The sequence below is a fragment of the Vicia villosa genome, linkage group LG7 (genome assembly GCF_029867415.1).
Source record: "Vicia villosa cultivar HV-30 ecotype Madison, WI linkage group LG7, Vvil1.0, whole genome shotgun sequence".
NCBI lineage: Eukaryota > Viridiplantae > Streptophyta > Magnoliopsida > Fabales > Fabaceae > Vicia > Vicia villosa.
Window position 1 is genome coordinate 111,879,422 of NC_081186.1, and position 20,356 is coordinate 111,899,777.

General features: G+C 35.3%; 1 protein-coding gene across 1 annotated transcript; it reads right to left on the minus strand.

Moving 5' to 3' along the window:
* Nucleotides 1–7,564: 7,564 nt before the first annotated feature.
* On the minus strand, nucleotides 7,565–7,936 carry LOC131619993 (uncharacterized). The gene has a single exon (XM_058891021.1). It carries the CDS (start codon nucleotides 7,934–7,936, stop codon nucleotides 7,565–7,567), a length of 372 nt encoding a protein of 123 aa, XP_058747004.1.
* Nucleotides 7,937–20,356: the final 12,420 nt, after the last annotated feature.

Genomic DNA, 20,356 nt, shown 5'->3' on the forward strand with positions numbered 1-20,356 from the left:
TGTATCGCTTACAAATAAAGTTTATGTCTAAACTTCTAATGAGGTTTCTACCTATTGTTTAATCGATAATTTCTTATCCTATTAAACAATACAACATTATTAAGAATCGATACTTGCGGTGCATGTTAAACTTAAATCTATGTCTAGCATTTAGATTTTAATAGATGGTTAGATCAAGGTCCAAACCATATTTCTAAATATCAATTCAAACCCATGAAGTTAAATAGTGAAACAAAGATAACATTGATATCAATTCATAAATAGATTGTATATAACGCCATGATTTATAAACATACATACTGTTACGGTGAACTATGTCCAATCCCAACAAAAGGGATTTAGATACTCAAGCGTTTCCTTGGTTTGTTTTGATTATTTTTATGTTTTAATGTGTTTTTATATTTTATTTTATTTTTAGCTTTATTTAATTTTTGCACTTTATTTTTCAGCTTTGGCAGCTTTCACGAAAACGATCATAACTGGAGTTCTAGGAATCCGATTGAGGCGTTCTAATAATCGCCGGAAAGCTAAGAGAGAGACAGCTACGACTTTCATGTTGGAGTCAAAGTCAGATTCGGAGCCTATAATTCCCAGAGTTGCGTTTGAAGCTGCAACACTATTTTATTTTCAGTTTTTGGGTCATTAAGTAGTGGGCCTGGGTTTTGTAATTTGACCCAATTGGGTCATAAACCATTTGGGTTGTTCTCTCTATTACCTAGCAGCCGTGGTACTGTTCATGTTAGACAATATTCACGAAGAAAAAATTTTGCTTTTACGATTTTTGCAATGGAGAACTAATCCAAAGGGACAATCTACCGAATTCGAATTCCACAAAACTTTGAGGTTATTATTACTTTCAATTTAATTTAGTTCCTTTCCAATTTGTTCTATAATTTCGTTTGCTTAATTCGTTCTTATAGAATGTATTGGATTTAATTCGATTGATGCGTGTTCCTTACTTTAATCGCGCTTAAAATTAGCTTCTTCGTTAATTCGCGCTAACGATAATCGTTTGCTTAATTCGGTGAACCGTTTGCTTAATTCGGTGATTAGGATCATAACTCGTGTAGTATTGTCGACGCTTGTTTCATCAATATTTCAATCGAATAGGAATTGGTACCGCTTAGGGGAATTGAAATTGTAATAACCGATGATAAGTTGGAAGTAGAACCGGTAGATTAACCTGTTAAAATCACTTATTTTAATAATCACTTATTTCGACTTTTGTCAATTCGATTCTAAACCAACCAACCCCCCATAAATTGATTTTGTTCAGTTAATATAACACAAGAATCCTTGCGATACGATACTCGAGTCACTTGTCGCTATCTACGGTCTTTTCAAAATAACTCGTTTTTGATCCGCGCGCGACAGCGGATCAAATTGGCGCCGTTGCCGGGGATTCTTGTTATTATTAATCGTTTTTAGAGTCATAGGTTTAGTGTTCTCGTGTTTAGGCCGTAGTTTCCTTACGGTTTTGGCCCATTCGCGTTTAGATTCGAAAAAATCGGTTTTTAGAAAAATTGTGTTCGATTGTAAAACGTTTTTGCCTACTGGGAGCACAAATTAGAGTAAGGGAATTCGACCCAAAATTGCCAAATTCCTCTTTTATCTATTTTTAATTAATTATTTACTGTTTTGTCAGTTTTGAAAAATTCCAAAAAAAATTCCCAAAATTCGTATTTGTCTTAATTAGTTTAAATTTCGTGTTTTTATATTTTTATGAATTTATTTCAATCGTTTTCCTTCTTTCTATTTCTTTCTGCCTATATAGGACATAATTGGTATTTCTGTGTTTGTTGAAACCATGTCTGAACAAAGAACTTTGACGCAGTTGGCTGTCCCTAATGTGAACTATAATGGTTTATGTATTGACTATCATGCAACCGATGCACCTTTTGAATTGGAATATGGTTTAACACATTTGTTGCCCAGGATTAGTGATTTTGCAGGCGAGGATCTGCATAAGCATATGAAGGAATTTCAGGTTGTGTGCTCTGCACCTTCCGAACCTTCACTAGAGGATATTGTCAAACAAATGGCTGCAAATAATCTTCAGTATCAACAAAAAATAGAGTATACTCTTCAGACTTTGCAAACACAGATTGGACAACTTGCCACTTTGATGAATGCCATGCAGCAAGCTCAGGGATCAAACCAACAACCCTTGGAAGAGCAATCTATTTTTCAAATAGAGTTGCTTTCTTAAACTGTTGATGATACTTGTACTGATTTGCTTGCATCTGATTTTCTATCACTGTCTGATTTTGATGATGTTTACTCATGTTTTGATTGTACTGACACTAACATTTGTGTTGTATGTGCTGAGATTGATGATGCCTTGAAGGGTAACCTATTTACTACAGGTGAAGTTGTTATCGATGAAGCTGTTCATGCAGCTGATACTCTTGACATCCCGGCTGCCCCAAGCACTCCTTCCATTGAACAACCACCTTTCCGAGAGCTGAAACCAATTCATAAAAATCTTAAATATGCTTATTTAGAGATGAATGAAAAACTTCCGATTATAATTTCTTCTAAACTTTATTTTGATCAAGAAAGTAAGTTTTTGCAGGTTTTGAAGAAGCATAAGAAAGGAATTGGATGGACCTTGGATGACATCTATGATATTAGTTCGTCCATGTGTGTGCATAGGATCTCACTTGAAGATGTAGCAAAAGTAGTGAGGCCGCCCCATAACCTTTGGTTCCTTGATTTTGTGAAAGATGAGAGCACCTTCACATGCCCAGTTGACACTTTTACTTTTAAAAGAACATTCTTTGATCCTGGAATAAAAGGTGAAGGCACTTATAAAAATTTCAAGTTAAATGGACATTACCCAAAGCTACTCCATGAGAGCCCCACTTTGGAAGAAGAGAATGTAGGAGATCTCTCTTTGGGAAAGGCTGCTTATGTGATCACATATCCTCCTTGACTACTCGGGTGTGTTCTTTCCTTTCTCTCACTCTTATTTATCATTAATGTTCTTTCATTGAGGACAATGTATGTCTTAAGTGTGGGGGAGAGAATCATTTATTTGTTTTGTTTTCTTTCAATTTTTTGTTTTTGTTTTTGTTTTGTTTTCAGTACTTAAAAAATGCATCTTTTTGAAAGTTTTGGGTTATAGATTAATCTGAGGTTAGTTGTGGAGACTTGAAAAAAAATTCTCAAGATCGGTATCGTTTTAACACCGTAAGTCTTCTGCATATGGAAATTGATTTGAATTCTTATTATGTTTTAGCCTTAAATTCTCATTCTCTGACAGCTCTTGAGTAGTTTATTTCAGCAGTCGGCACCATCTCTGACACACTTTACGCAGGGAATCCGATGAATATAAGTGAGTGTTTCGAAAAAAAAGAAAAAAAAGAAAAAGAGAATGCACCTTCTAAGTTTGGTGACTCTCACCCGGTCACTTAACCCAACGGTTGTGGAACCTTTAACAGAAAAAGTTAAAAATAAAACTCTTTGTTAGTTGGTTCAGCGGTTTCTGGTGCTGAACTTGGTAGGGAGGATTACGGTCCGATCCCCCGCAACTACAACTCAGTAAACAAAGGGTTATGCCATGTAAGTACCAGAACCCCGTGCAGAAAAGGATCAGAGTCACTAACCGGTCGTCTTGCTATAAGTGTGTGGAGATAACGGGCTTAATGTGATTGCGCCTGAATGAAAAAGAGCAAAAAGGATGAGTAAGATAGGCTATGGTATAATAATATGATTTGAATTGGTTTGTGTGTTTAGGAGGCTTATGTCTGCATATCTGTGGTTAGTGTTCTTACGATGTCCTTAGTGTGCAATATTAGTACCTATCGATGCAAACTTAACCGAAGATGAGTTGTAGCCTAGGATGAGTAACTAATGATGTATTTGTGTTTTCTTTGTTTTGTTGTTCATTTTGCTCGGAGTGCAAAAGTTCAAGTGTGGGGGAATTTGATCAGTTCATTTTTATGCACGTCCTTCCATGTTTGTACTCAAGCATTTCCTTGGTTTGTTTTGATTATTTTTATGCTTTAATGTGTTTTTATATTTAGCTTTATTTAATTTTCGCACTTTAATTTTCAGCTTTGACAGCTTTCACGAAAACGATCATAACTGGAGTTCTAGGAATCCGATTGAGGCGTTCTAATAATCGCCGGAAAGCTAAGAGAGAGAGAGCTACGACTTTCATGTTGGAGTCAAAGTCAGATTCGGAGCCTATAATTCACAGATTTGCGTTTGAAGCTGCATCACTATTTTATTTTCAGTTTTTGGGTCGTTAAGTAGTGGGCCTGGGTTTTGTAATTTGACCCAGTTCGGTCATAAACCATTTGGGTTGTTCTCTCTATTACCTAGAAGATGTGGTACTGTTCATGTTAGACAATATTCACGAAGAAAAAATTTTGCTTTTACGATTTTTGCAATAGAGAACTAATCCAAAGGGGCAATCTACCGAATTCGAATTCCACAAAACTTTGAGGTTATTATTACTTTCAATTTAATTTAGTTCCTTTCCAATTTGTTCTATAATTTCGTTTGCTTAATTCGTTCTTATAGAATGTATTGGATTTAATTCGATTGATGCGTGTTCCTTACTTTAATCGCGCTTAAACTTAGCTTCTTCGTTAATTCACGCTATCGATAACCGTTTGCTTAATTCGGTGAACCGTTTGCTTAATTCGGTGATTAGGATCATAACTCATGTAGTATTGTCGACGCTTGTTTCATCAATATTGCAATCGAATAGGAATTGGTACCGCTTAGGGGAATTGAAATTGTAATAACCGATGATAAGTTGGAAGTGAACCGGTAGATTAACCTGTTAAAATCACTTATTTCAATAATCACTTATTTCGACTTTTGACAATTCGATTCTAAACCAACCAACCCCCCCTAAATTGATTTTTTTCAGTTAATATAACACAAGAATCCTTGCGATACGATACTCGAGTCACTTGTCGCTATCTACGGTTTTTTCAAAATAACTCGTTTTTGATCCGCACGCGACAGCTGATCACTATTCTTATAGTTTTTGTAATAAAATCCCAACTTTTGTGTAAATATTAGTATAATTGAGTTTTCATTCGATTTGTGTACCGTTTGATAGTTTTTCCTTAGTTTTATAGGTATTTATGCATATCGGAGCCTCGAGGAATAAAGTGTCGAAGGCACGACTTTGATTACGCAGTTTTGGAGCAATAAAATGGAAATTCTGCAGAAGATCGCTAAGCCAAGCTTAAGCGCACTTCTATAAACATGAAGCAGAGAGGAGCAGATTTTCTTAGCTCGCTTAACACAGTTAGCTCGCTAAGCGCAGTCTCGTTTACTGTTCTAGATATTTTGTGTATAAGTGTAGCCCGATTAGCCAGCCTAGCGCGCTAAGCGTGCCTGCGCATATTTTGTTTATAAGGTCTTCATTTGTAACATTTTAGGTAATGGGGTTTTGGGGATTTTTGCTCCCAAACTTCATCACTTCCATTCTTAGGTTATATTAGGTTAGAAAACAACTATGGAGCTTGCATTTGGATCATTGGAGGTGGATTGATCATCGAACGAAGCTGACAACCCGGGAGATCTTCAAATCATTTTTCTTCTTCTTTGTGTTTTCTCTCATAGTTGGGTTTTGTGTATGTATTTACTTTGAACTTATGTATATTTGTCGCCCATGGCATTATATAAAATTTGCTTTACAAATCTGTGTTGATTGTTGTCTTGGATTTTTGTTCTGTGCTCGGGATTTGGGTTTCTTTAGAGATAAACTTCTTGAATCCTTATCTATGATGATTATCTGTTAGTTTCTGAACTCTAGATATAGATTTAGAGTTAACATTCACTGTGGGTATCTGTTCTTAATGCTTTCGTGTTTAAGCGGCACGTGAGAGATCGTCGACCCGAGAATACGAATGTTCTCGCAGCTTTGCGTTAGAGATAACCTTGATTGTGAATTGATCTCTTAGGTGCTCCAGAGATGGACACTGATGTGAGAGATACGTGATAACATAGACGAGTATCGTAGGTTGAGTATAACTGGTCGATAAGTTTAAGTTTGTGAGAAGTAGATCATATACAAAGCTTGATAAATCTTATCTTTCTGAAGAATGAATTCTTTTCTGTTCATATTTACTTTTCCGTTTTTATACTTTTTGAACATTCGAAACCGTAGAAACCGTTGAATGACATTCTCACCATCTATGTGGACACGATAATTCCCGGATAAATATTTCCAAAACTTTTGTTGCTTGCCGCTATGCCTGCTTTAACAGGTAGCTTGGTACAAATGAGAAGAATGAAGACGAATATGCATCAATTGTGATTTCTCAAAAGTTAATGTGTTTCCAGCTTCTATTCTTCAAGAGTCACCCTTTTCTGTTGTTGTTGAGTTTCTCTCTTTGTAATTCTCTCTCCTCGAGTATATTCCCTTCTGCATGTTTCTGCTTATATTTATAGTGCTTGGGTTTTGTTGTCTTCGCTTAGAGAACTGATGCCTCACTTAGTGAAATGACTTTACTTTTCCATGGAGAATTCTCAAACCGTCCTTGTTGAACTGCCTAATTTCGCTTAGCGAAAAATGGCTCGCTAAGCGAACCTTCTCGCTTCCCCCTCGCTTAGAGAAACTGATGATTTTTTATTCTAGTAACATGTTGTTTCTCTTTGCTTGAACTTCGCTAAGATTGCTTAGCGAGAGTGTTGATTTTTTCTTCTGCCAACATTCTATGTCTCATCGCTGGGTGTTCGCTAATGCTCGCTTAGCGAAGTTTATTGGGAAATTTTCCATTTTAATGGCTGTCCAACCTTTAATAATGATCCATCCTGCTCAACTGAAACATATCAAGAGAAAGCTGAATATAGTTTCTTAATATCATAATTCAAGCCAATTTTATTCACATAAGGGGTTTTAATGCTATAAACTTGCAATACAAGCTAATAAGTGTCCATTTGAAATGTGTTTAATCATCATATTTTAGGTACTTATCACCGTGAGAAGCTCAAATTCACTTTGTAACCAACCCATTTTACGCGATCTTCATGGAAAGAGGAATATAAATAACCCAAATTTTTCAATAGGATTGGTGCCCAAAGTTTGAAGAGAGGAACAATAAAAAAAATACAATTAGAGTCAGAATTTAAGGTTACACAAATATGTCAAAGTCCGAAGAAGAAGAAGAAGAAGAAGAGTCAAAGATAATTCGAGCCTGTAGAGGTGAATATGAGAATAATTTGAGTGTGAAGAGGTGATAAAAAACAATGTTAAAAGATATTTATAGTCGATTAAATCTTTTTAAAATAATTTATTGTTTTATCATATTAGTCTCTCATCAACTATAAATAAAAAAAATATTAAATATATTAAAAAGACGACCTATATACTTTATGGCTTAAGATTTTGATTTTTCTAATCTATTGTACTCCTAAAACATTGACTTTTTGCTTCTTCTCCGAGACACAATACTAATTTCAAAAGAAAAAAAAAAGCTAAGAACAAAAGTAGACTTGTTTCAACACCAAAGAATCAAAGTTCAATGATGCAATACAACAATAATGAAGAATAAAACCACACATTCACACCACCTTATTTTGTTCACGTGAGTACTTAATTTCTTCCACAAACAAATCGACCATAAAAACCAAAAAACTCAATTTCTATTTTCCTTGTGCTTCTCTGATTTCCATTTCTCTTTTTCTTCCACAAGATTTTCTCAAAAAATTCACTCAAATTGATCCACTTAGAAGAACCTTTGGCTTTTCCAGTTGAAATCTTTACTTCATCAAGATCAAAGACCTTTGCGATGATTTGTTTTGATCCACCAAGATATGGCCACTCCATCATTTGTCTCTCAACTATATGAGAAAGTGTGACCAATTCACATGAGTCATATAATGGACTTCCACAATCCCATATGGGAAATATTGCTCTTGCATCTTTCACTTCTTCAAAATCTTTAGAACCTATGCTACTACTCATCTTACCTCAAAAAGAGTAATCTGAATTATTTTGGTCTCTTCAAAATGCTTATAATTCCTCCAAGAGTACCAAGTCTTCCACTTCTATATTATGGTACAAAAATAAAATAAAATAAAATATTCATTTGGGAGATTTAAATCGAAAGATTCTTGACATACCATGTGCATGATGAGGATTATTATCATACAATTAAGCAACAACATCTAAATGATTTTTCCTATACTAATAATTTGCTCAAGTTTGTTCATGGAAATGACAGATCCGGTGAATTAAATATTGGCTTAGGACATTGATTAAATAATAACCATTTTCAACATTGTCGTCTCCAACATGGATCTTATATTTGTAAACCATAATAAAGTGAAGTTAATCATAAGGATACATAATTCAAAAACATTAGTATGTTTTATGCTAGTGTACTTTTGTTTTTCATTGTCCTGCACTAGTGTACTTATATGTTCTATTCTTTTGATTTCTATTGTCCTACACTATTGCTCAAGAGTCCGTTAAAGCTTTATGTGCGCGCGTGCGATTTAAATAGTCTTTTGGTTCATATACGTTGGTGAGTTTTTATTTTCCGTCCATTTTTTGTGTGGATAAAGTCCCTATATGTTGGATTTCATTTGATTTTAGTCCTTAAAATTAAAATATGCAGAAATATCTGCAAGTTTCCTGTGAATTTTAAATTTAAAGACTAAAACCAATATACAGGGACGAAAAAAATCTAAAACTCACTAACTTATAGGGATATATATATATATATATATATATATATATATATATATATATATATATATATATATATATATATATATATATAGAGAGAGAGAGAGAGAGAGAGAGAGAGAGAGAGAGAGATTCATTTCTAGCAATAGTTCTATCATGTAAGAAAACGTATGAAGTATGAGATTAGATGCACTGTCACTTTCACTCTCGAACGAAGGCAAGAGTTCATCAACTAAGAGCTGAGTTGAAAACTATCAAGAAAGGTAGGAGGTCAATTTATGACTAAGTTTTTCGCATTATAGCCATTGCAAATTCTTTACTTACAGTTGGAGATCCAATATTTGAGAGAGATAAAGTTGATCCCATAGTTCAGGATATACTAGAAGAATATAACCATTTCCTTATGATAATATATGGCAAATTGGAACCTACAAACATCTATGAGTTGAAGCCTTACTCTATATGCAAGAAGCTCAAATAGAGAAGTATAGGCAGGAGCTCACAACTCCAAGTGCAATATCTAACATAAATGCAGGTGGATCATGTACATTTCAATAGCATAGGGGTCGAGCTGGTGGCTTCAGAGGCAAGGGTCGAGGCAAACAAAGTTACACTATTGGAAACATGCCTACATGTCATCCCTATAGAAAATATATCAATACAACCTTGGAGTGTTGGCATAAATTTGATGAGCATTTTGTACTTGCTCCAAGTAAATCTCAGACACATGCATCAACTTCCATTGGAACTGATTAAGCTCATGTGCATCTACAAGGTTAACCTACCTTTTCTGTTCATGAAACTGCACTCTTAGCCCAATATGTTGCAAGTTCACAAAGGCTTTGAATCTTAAGCATGGTTTGCATAATCAGGTGCATCAATCACATAGCTTCATGCACTACGCCAAAAAAGGGAAAAGAATGCGCTCTTTTTGGCCTTTTACAGCGCTTAAAAGCGCTGCCTATGGTAGCCCTGCTGTAGGTAAAGACAACGTTTTTTTACGCAAAAGCGCTGCCTTATGTATACTTTAGGCAGCGCTTTTCTTTGATAAGCGCTTTCGCGTGCGTGTGTACTTAAATAGTCTTTTGGTCCATATAAGTTGGAGAATTTTTGTTTTCCGTCCTTTTTTTTTGTGTGGATAAAGTCCTTATATGTTGGATTTCATTTGATTTTAGTCCTTAAAACTAAAATCTGCAGAAAAATCGGCAAGTTTCCTGTGAATTTTAAATTTAAGGACTAAAACCAATATACAAGGACGAAAAAAACTAAAACTCACTAACTTATAAGGATCAAAAGACTATTTAAGTATATATATATATATATATATATATATATATATATATATATATATATATATATATATATATATATATATATATATATATATATATATATATATATATATATATATAGAGAGAGAGAGAGAGAGAGAGAGAGAGATAGAGATAGATTCATTACTAGCAATAGTTCTATCATGTAAGAAAACGTATGAAGTATGAGATTAGATGCACTAGTACTTTCACTCTCGAATGAAGGCAAGAGTTCATCAACTAAGAGCCGGGTTGAAAACTATCAAGAAAGGTTAGAGAATCAAATCAACTTGAGAAAACAAATCACCGACGACAAAATTAAACAATAATAAAAGGAAAAATTCAGAATTACACATAGAGATATGATATAATTGACTTAAAGCAACCAAAGTCTACACCTGTATTATATTCACAAGAATCAGACAATGCAAATAAATGAAGAAAGCTGCTATAACCTATATGTGGGTGGTACGGACGATAAGACAATATCAGGAACCACAGACAAACCATCATATTTCATTTGACTTCTTACACCAATGAAAAGTGTTATCTATCAAGACCTTTTCAATGAAACAATGTTCGTTCACATCTATATTAACATTATAACGTTATGAACTGGGTATAAGATGGATAAGAATTCAAGTTTAGAGACAAGCTACCAAACATAACTTTAAGTTAATAAATTCTAGAGGCCAAATGAATTATAATAGATAACCCCCCCAAACATACCAAAATCTTTTTTTTTTGCTAACCCATATACATTTATCAGTTAATATCTTGAAGAAGTGCCCAATCTGCAGTAAGCAAACTAAACATATATAATATCTTGAAGAAGTGCCCCGTAAGAAACCTACTATTAGCCCTATACCTCCTAATTTCATAATATTTAACATTAGAGCTCAATAATCCTCTCCAAATAATAAAATTAATTATATTAGCTACACATAAGGTTCATAGTAAAATGACTCAGACATGAAACAACATAGTAACACTATTACTGCCTAGCTTTCTAACAATGCAAAATAGTGGTGTCACGCTAGATCTCAGCTAGAAATTCAGAAACCTAACATATAATAATGCAATTAACATGTGAATAATTATAATGGAAATTCGAAGAGCTTACCACTCCGGTGGCGCTGTAAGATTTAACGGTGAGTTTCTGATCAGAGTTGTAGTCCTTTGTCAAAAGATCTAGCAGCAAAAAATAAAAAAACGATTAGAGTTAATTATGATTTCAGGTTCCAGAAAAGTGTTAAGCACTTATGCTATAAGCTTATTGAACTTATTTTGTTAAGCACTTATGCTATGAGCTTGAATTGAAATTCTATAAACAATGCCAAAATAAATTCATACCTCTAATACCGAAGAAGAACGATATAAACCCGAATGAAAGCGATTTCATTTTACAGAAGAAGAAAATCGCAACCGCAGGTTAGATTAGGGTTTTTCGAATTCGCTGATGGGATTTTCGTGAGAGAAGAAAGAGGAAATTCGCGGTCGTGGGTTCGATTAGGGTTCTTTGAATTCAGAAGGTTTGTTCGTGGATTTAGAAGGTTTGTTCTTGGATTCAAAAGATTTTTCGTGAGATTCTAGGGTTTTTCGTTTGGGAGAAGAGGAACGATAGTATTGGAGAATAGAAAGTAATGATAACAATGATTAGAAACTATTTTTTAATTTCAATTTTAATCCACCTAAGGTAGCGCTTTTTTAGAAAGCGCTTTCTAATGATAATCTAAGGCAGCGCTTTTAGAAAGCGCTATCTAATGTGAACCTAAGGCAGCGCTTTCTAGTTATGCCAAAGGCAACGCTTTCATAAAGCACTTTCTAATGTGAACCTAAATCAGCGCTTTTAAATTAAAAAATTTTATCGAGACATATAACAGCGTTTTTGTAGAAAAACGCTGTCTATGGCGTGCTGCCTAAAAGCAGTTTTGGCGTAGTGATGTTTTTAAAATTTTGAAAACACCACACCTGTTGTGAAAAACGATACCAATAACAAAGTATAATAGGGAATTAGGGAAGAGAATAAGAACACAAGAATTGGTTATAACTGCTATTCTTTTACTTTCTCTTAAAACAAGATTACAAGTTTACAAGAATAACAAATAACCTCTCTCACCCTAAATTAGGATTTGCAGCTTAGCAATGATGAGAGACTAGTATGCTATTTATAATAAAACCTAACATACTAACTAATGAGCTTTTTCCACAAGGCCCATTACACAAGCTAACTTAATAAACAAGCTAACTTAACAAATTAGGGTTTAAACACTAAAACCTAATTTAACATGCTAACAACCCTAGCATCTTCGACACAAGCATGTGAACAACCTTCGACTTCATGCTTAATTCTGTCGAACCAAGAAGCTACCCTTCGGCCATACTAGAGCTCGATCCAATATCTCACAAATCTCCACCTTGGATCTAACTCTACAACATCAAGGGAACTACTAGCTTTCTTCATGCAGCTTTATCAACTGCATACAGTGGAAAAACTTGCAACTCGGCAATGTCTTGGTGATCATATCAGCAGCATTGTCTTCAGTCGAAACCTTCAACACTTGGACTTCTCCACGCTCGATTACTCCTCTGACGAAATGCAGCCTCACATCAATGTGCTTAGTTCGCTCATGATAGGCTGAATTCTTCGACAGGTGTATTGCACTTTGACTATCACATTTAACAGTGATACCTCGACCTTGAAGTTTCAGCTCCTTCGCAAAACCTTCAAGCCACAATGCTTCTTTCACAGCTTCAGTTAGGGCAATATACTCCGCTTCAGTGGTTGATAGAGCAACAACCTTCTGAAGTGTTGCTTTCCAACTAATTGCAGTGCCAAACATAGTGAAAACATATCCAGAAATAGATTTTCTGGAATCCATACAACCTGCATAATCAGAGTCGACATATCCTTCTATTACTGCTTTACTATCTTCACCCAAGGCTCCACCATAAATTAGGACTCTATCCAGAGACCCATTTATGTACCTTAAAATCCACTTCAATGCTTGCCAGTGAGCCTTTCCAGGATTCGCCATGTACCTGCTTACAAGACTGACTGCGTAAGCTATGTCGGGTCTAGTACAGACCATAGCATACATCAAAGAGCCGACTATATTAGCATATGGGATGCTATTCATATAGGCTCTTTCGACATCAGTACTGGGACACTGATCAATACTCAGCTTGAATTGAGGGTTTGTTGGAGTCACAACTGGCTTCGAATTCGACATACCATACTTTTCAAGAATCTTCCGTAGATATGCCTCTTGAGATAAGCATATCTTCGACTTCTTTCTATCTCTCCGAATGTCAATTCCAAGAATCCTGGAAGCAGCTCCCAGATCCTTCATATCGAACTCCTTATTGAGTTCAGCCTTCACCCTCATCACATCTTCAACACTGTTGCTTGCTATGAGAATATCATCCACATAAAGCAACAAAATAACAAATGAATTACCAGGTCGAAATCTGAAGTAAACGCAGTGGTCGAACTGACTTCTAATGAAACTTATGCGTGCCATGAACTTGTCGAATCTCCTATTCCACTGTCGAGGAGATTGTTTCAGCCCATACAAAGATCTCTTTAACTTGCACACATAATCTTCCTTCCCCTTTTCGACATACCCTTCAGGTTGGCTCATCAGGATCGTTTCATCTAGATCACCATACAAGAACGCAGTCTTCACATCCATCTGTTCCAGTTCAAGATCGAACTGTGCCACCATGGCAAGCAACATTCGAATGGACCTATGCTTCACAACAGGAGAAAACACATCATTGAAGTCGACACCTTCTTTCTGAGTGAAACCCCTTGCAACTAACCTTGCCTTGTATCTTTTCGACGTCACTCCTTCAATTCCTTCCTTAACTTTGAAAATCCATTTACAGCTGACTAACCTTGCCCCATCAGGTTTCTTGATCAGTTCCCAAGTATGATTATCATGAAGAGATTTCATCTCATCATCCATGGCCTTCAGCCATTCAGTCTTATTTCGACTCCTCATAACTTCCTTATAGTCTCTAGGTTCTTCGTCTAGAACCTCACTTGCAGAGATTAAGGCATAAGCTATAAGATCTGCATATCCAAGTCTTTGAGGTGGCTTGATGACTCTTCTCGACCTATCTCTTGACAATAGGTAGTCATCGTCAGTTTCCTCAACTTCAGCATCTTCTGCTTCTTCTTCGACTTCATCTGGGATATGCAATTCAGCATCAACATGCTCCACCTCAACAGGAATCTCTACCTGTTCCAGCTCTTCGTCAGATGTTTCTGTACTTCGACCAACATCATCAGTTTTCTTAAAAGCCATTTCAGCTTCATTGAAAACTACATCTCGACTGGTGATACACCTCCTGTGACCTGGCTCTAGGCACCATAGCCTATAAGCTTTGACTCCTTCAGGGTATCCCATGAACATGCATTTCAGAGCTCTAGGTTCGACCTTGTCTTGCCTAATGTGAGCATAGGCTACGCAGCCAAATACTCTCAGTTTGTCGAGATCTGGTGGATGTCCCGACCAAACTTCTTCAGGTGTCTTCATATCTAACGCTGTCGAAGGACATCTGTTTATCAGATATGTTGCTGTCGAAACAGCCTCAGCCCAGAACACCTTTGTTAACCCCGCACTAGTCAACATGCATCTGACTCTCTCCAAAATAGTTCGATTAAACCTTTCAGCCAAACCATTTTGCTGTGGAGTACCTGCAGTAGTTCTATGCCTTGCAATACCAGAGGCAGCACAAAAACTGTCGAATGCCTCATTGCAAAATTCAAGGCCATTGTCGGTTCTCAACCTCTTGACCTTTCTGCCAGTCTGATTTTCAACCAGAGTCTTCCAACTTTTGAAATTCTCAAAAGTTTCATCCTTAGTCTTCTGGATGAATACCCATAATTTTCTGGAATAATCATCTACTATGGATAGAAAATACCTTGCTCCTGAATGTGATGGACACCTTGCAGGCCCCCAAAGATCAGCATGGATGTAATCAAGGGATCCATGTGTTCTTTGTTTGCCTTTGTTGAACTTCACTCTGCAAGATTTTCCAAGTACACAGGGTTCACAAAACTTCAGCTTTTCGATTTTGTCTCCACCAAGCAGATTTTGTTTCCCTAATTCGACCAGATCCCTTTCACTGACATGGCCCAATCTCATGTGCCAGATTTCTGTTTTCGACAAAGATTTCGTGGATGCAACATTTGTCGAACCACTTACAACTTCAGCCTCAAGGGTATACAAGCCTTGTTTCTTCACGCCTCTCAAGACTTCCTTCGAACCCTTCATGACTCTTAGGATACTTTTCTCTCCTTGGAAAACATATCCTTTCTTGTCGAATTCACCAAGAGAAAGCAGATTTCTCTTCAAATCAGGAACATACCTGACTTCAGTCAACAACCTTATTGACTCATCATGGAGCTTGAATCTCACAGATCCAACACCTGCAATCTTGCAAGCCTTGTTGTTTCCCAGCAATACTGATCCACCATCTTGATCACATAATTCCTCGAACAAGTCTTTGTTTGGAGTCATGTGCCAAGTGCAACCTGAATCCATAATCCACTCCTTCTTAGAGTCACTGCTTGAAACCACAAGAACATCAGATGATTCGAAATCATCTTGAACAATGGCAGCGTTGCCATTATCCTTACCTCCATGATATTTCAAGCGTTCAGGGCACACCTTTCTTGTGTGACCCTCCTTCTTACAATGGTAGCATCGAATGCCAGATGCTTCGCCACTGTAAGTCTTCGACTGATTTTTACCTTTCTTCTTGTCGAACTTACCATCCTTTCGTAAGAGTTTTCCTTTAACGGCCAAACCTTCGCCAACAGTCGAAGGTTTATGCTCCTTTCGTTCATTCAAGTCCTTAGAGTACAAGGCTGATTGAACTTCTTCAAACGTCAGGGACTCCCTTCCATACAAGAGAGTTTCTTTGAAGTGAGCATGTGATCGAGGCAAAGAACACAATAGTAACAGCGCTTGATCTTCATCATCGATCTTCACATCAATATTTTCAAGATCAAGAATCAGCTTGTTGAACATATCCAACTGCTCAGCCAATACTTTGTCTTCAATCATCTTGAATGAATACAAAGCTTGCTTCAGGTAGAGTCGATTTACCAGCGATTTGGTCATATACAAACTTTCAAGTTTCACCCATAACCCTGATGCCGTCGTCTCCTTTGATACCTGCCGGAGAACCTTATCACCAAGGCTCAACAAAATTGCGCTGTGTGCTTTCTCGATCATATTTGTCTTCTCCGCTGCCGTCAATTCTGCATTCATGGCTGCCTCTCCCTTCAACGCTTCCAAACAACCCTGCTGAACCAGTAGGGCTTTCATCTTCAAGCGCCACAGACCGAAATCATTCACTCCGGTGAACTTTTCAATCTCATACTTTGTTGAAGGCATCTTCTCCACGCTCACCGCACCAATTTGTTGTGAAAAACGATACCAATAACAAAGTATAATAGGGAATTAGGGAAGAGAATAAGAACACAAGAATTGGTTATAACTGCTATTCTTTTACTTTCTCTTAAAACAAGATTACAAGTTTACAAGAATAACAAATAACCTCTCTCACCCTAAATTAGGATTTGCAGCTTAGCAATGATGAGAGACTAGTATGCTATTTATAATAAAACCTAACATACTAACTAATGAGCTTTTTCCACAAGGCCCATTACACAAGCCAACTTAATAAACAAGCTAACTTAACAAATTAGGGTTTAAACACTAAAACCTAATTTAACATGCTAACAACCCTAGCATCTTCGACACAAGCATGTGAACAACCTTCGACTTCATGCTTAATTCTGTCGAACCAAGAAGCTACCCTTCGGCCATACTAGAGTTCGATCCAATATCTCACAACACCAATGCTTGTCCTAATGAAGTATTAGTTGGTAATGGTAATAGTCTTGCAGTCCAATCCATAGGTTCCTCTATCTTTGAGTCCTAAATCTCAACTCATGTTAAACAATATTTTACATGTCTTTAGCATCACTTAAAATCATATATCAATCTCTAAATTTGCAAGAGATAACAAATTCTACTTTGAATTCCATGCTAACAAATATTTTGTCAAATTACATATATCTAACATGGTATTGCTTAAAGGTTTTCTTGATGAAAGTGGATTGTACTGCTTCAATAATATCACTCTTAAACCCTCACACAATTCTACTTCAAATAGTTTTTAAAATTTACATTCCTTTGTAAGTAATACAACTGCAAACCTTAGTTAGGATAGTGTAGGTCATACTGCCAACAATAATTTACTTTGGCATCATAGATTAGGGCATGCCCATCCTAAATTAGTCCATCATGTTATTTAGTTGTGTAATACTCTATTGAATAATAAGAAATCTGAATTTTTTGTCATGCTTAGGCAAATCCCATAGGCTTGATGCACATTTAACTCATACAAAATATAATAGAGCATTTGAAATAATTCATACAGATTTATGAAGGTCTTCATTATGTATCTTTTGTTGATTCTCACACAAGATACACTTGGATATATATGCTGAAGTAGAAAAGTGATGTAAAGTTCAATGAAGCATAATTAATTTCCCTACTCCACTCTACAAATTGAGCTTGTCACTAGTGTATCAACTCATGATCAACATACTATTTCCTTATATGTACCTTTATGTATTGAGAATCAGCTTCAATTTCCAGGTCCCACATAAAATGATATATTGTTTAAATCATTACACGAGTCTATTTGCATAGTAGCTAGTTCTCAACCTGAATCACTTCAATCTCAGCAGGCCTAGTTAATTCCACAAGCTACTAATAAGGTATTAAGACCATCTACAATGGTTTCAACACTCAACACCCACTTTTTCAACTCCCAATACTCCACATCATTTTCTCTTTCTTCCACCTAATAACTCAACACCCATTCAACTTTTACCCTCTCCAATGGTTTTTCACTCAACACCCTACCCAACCACTTTTTATTTTCATATTCATATTTAAATTTTATTTTTATTTTTATGATTACATAAAATTACAATTATCGATTAAAATTAAATTAAAATAATAAATACTTAATAATTTATTTTTTAATTTTTTGTAATAAAAACAAAATTTATTTAAATAATTGGATACGATACAAAAGACACTTAACTTCAAAAAAAACACTAATAGAAAGATAATAATAGAGAAAAATAGTGAAAAACTTGGTTTTTTTTCTGTGTCCAAATCAAATGAACCAAGTCTCTATTTATAGAGAAAAAAAATCATGAATTTTGGTAAAAAAATAAAAAATAAAAAAAATAATTTGCAACGAAATAATTGAGTTCAAAGTATTAAATGGATAAAAATCTGGCCAGCCAATCAAGACCAGCCACGTCAGCCCCTGCGTCAGTGTACATGGTGTTGAGTTTTCTCAACATCTCTCTCCTCCAACACACACTCAACACTACTCTAAACACACCATTGCACATGATTTTGCCATGTTGAGTTCAATTAAACACACCATTGCACATGGTCCAACAAATGGTCTTAACCATAAAGTCTCTTATCCAATGGTCATCACTCTAATCCAACTGAGCATTCTAATTCTAGACCACTAGACACAAGCATGGCTAACTTAGCCTATAGCTCTGCACATATACACCACTGTTCTAGCCATGAAAATAACTTGTTCAACAAGGCACCTTAGGACACATCAACTATATATATATATATATATATATATATATATATATATATATATATATATATATATATATATATATATATATATATATATATATATATATATATATATATATATATATATATACTCATTCCTCAAACTCTTTATCACATTATTTTTATAACCAACATCCAAATCCTAGTCTTCTTGTCAACAATCACTCAATGCTAACAAGAGCCAAAGCTGGCAAATCCAAACTAGAAGCTTTTCTTGCGGACTCAGTACCTACAACTACAAAAAAAACGTTGGCACAACTTGAGTGGTCCAATACTATGCAATCTAAATACATTTCCTTTATAAAGAATTAAACATGGACCCATATTTGTCTTCCATCTCACAAAAAATCAATTAGGTGCAAGTGAATTTTCAAGGTTAAATAAAACCCGATGACTCGATCAACAAGTACAAGACACGGCTTGTTGCTAAAGGCTTTAATCAACATGAGGGTTTTAATTTTCATGTGACCTTCTCACATGTGGTAAATCTTACCACCATCAGAGTTATTATGTCCTTAGCTCTCACATTCAAGTGAGAAATTCAGCAAATAGACATCAACAATGCTTTCTTGTATGTTGATCTTTAAGCGGAAGTATTCATGCAACATCTTCATGGGTTTGTGGATACTAATATATCTCTTGTTTGCAAATTGAAGAAAGAAATTTATGGTCTTAAACAAGCTTGTAGGGCTTGGTATGAAAAGTTTTATCAAACCCTCATATAATTTAGGTTTATCTCAAGAAAATGTGACCATTCACTCTTCATCTATCAACATCAGAACATTACTTTGTAATGCTTTAGTTTATGTAGATGACATAATAGTCATAGGCACATCTTCCAAGCTGGTCCATGACTTAATTTCCAAGCTTCATCACAAATTTTCTCTCAAGGAACATACATGGTAAGCCAAAGTACTTTCTTGTTATTGAAGTGCACGGGCAGCACAATGGTGCTATCCTCTCCACCCAAGCCAAGTACAATAAAGACTTGTTAGTCAAGGAAAACATGGAAGGTGCTAATTAGGACTGACAATAAACCAAACCAACTCAAACATAGTTAGAAATTTGATTCGACAACTAAATCATTGAACTTGACTTATGAACCAAATAAGCTGAATATAAGTAAAAATTTAAGTTCGTTAACTAAATGAACTGAATTTGTACTATGTATAGTTCGACTCATTAGATTCATAAATCAACTCTATTTAACGCTCGGCATTGACTCTATCGCCCTTTTTTGATTCTATTCCGTTAGGAATTCAAAATGATTTTGTAAAGAATAGGTTAGGTATACCTTTATTTAGGTTCGCGTAACTTGGGGCTAACTGGTTTCCGTTTTGTACCGTTTATTTTTAATATATATGTTATCTTATTAAAAAAAAATTAAAAATTATTAACACACTCATGTATTTAAAATTCTACACATGATTGTTTAAGTGTAACAACTTAACCAATACAATATCCAACTTGCAAAGATAGATGAATTTATTCAATATTATTTATATATTATTATTCAAATATAGATAGGGTACATATTCATACGATCTTTCACTTTTATTCCAAACAATAAATATGTGAATTCTAAACAGCATTATTGTCAACGACATATTTCATTGCATGCTATTTTAAAATATTTATTTGACTGTTAATTTTACTTTTCCCTAATTCAAAATAAA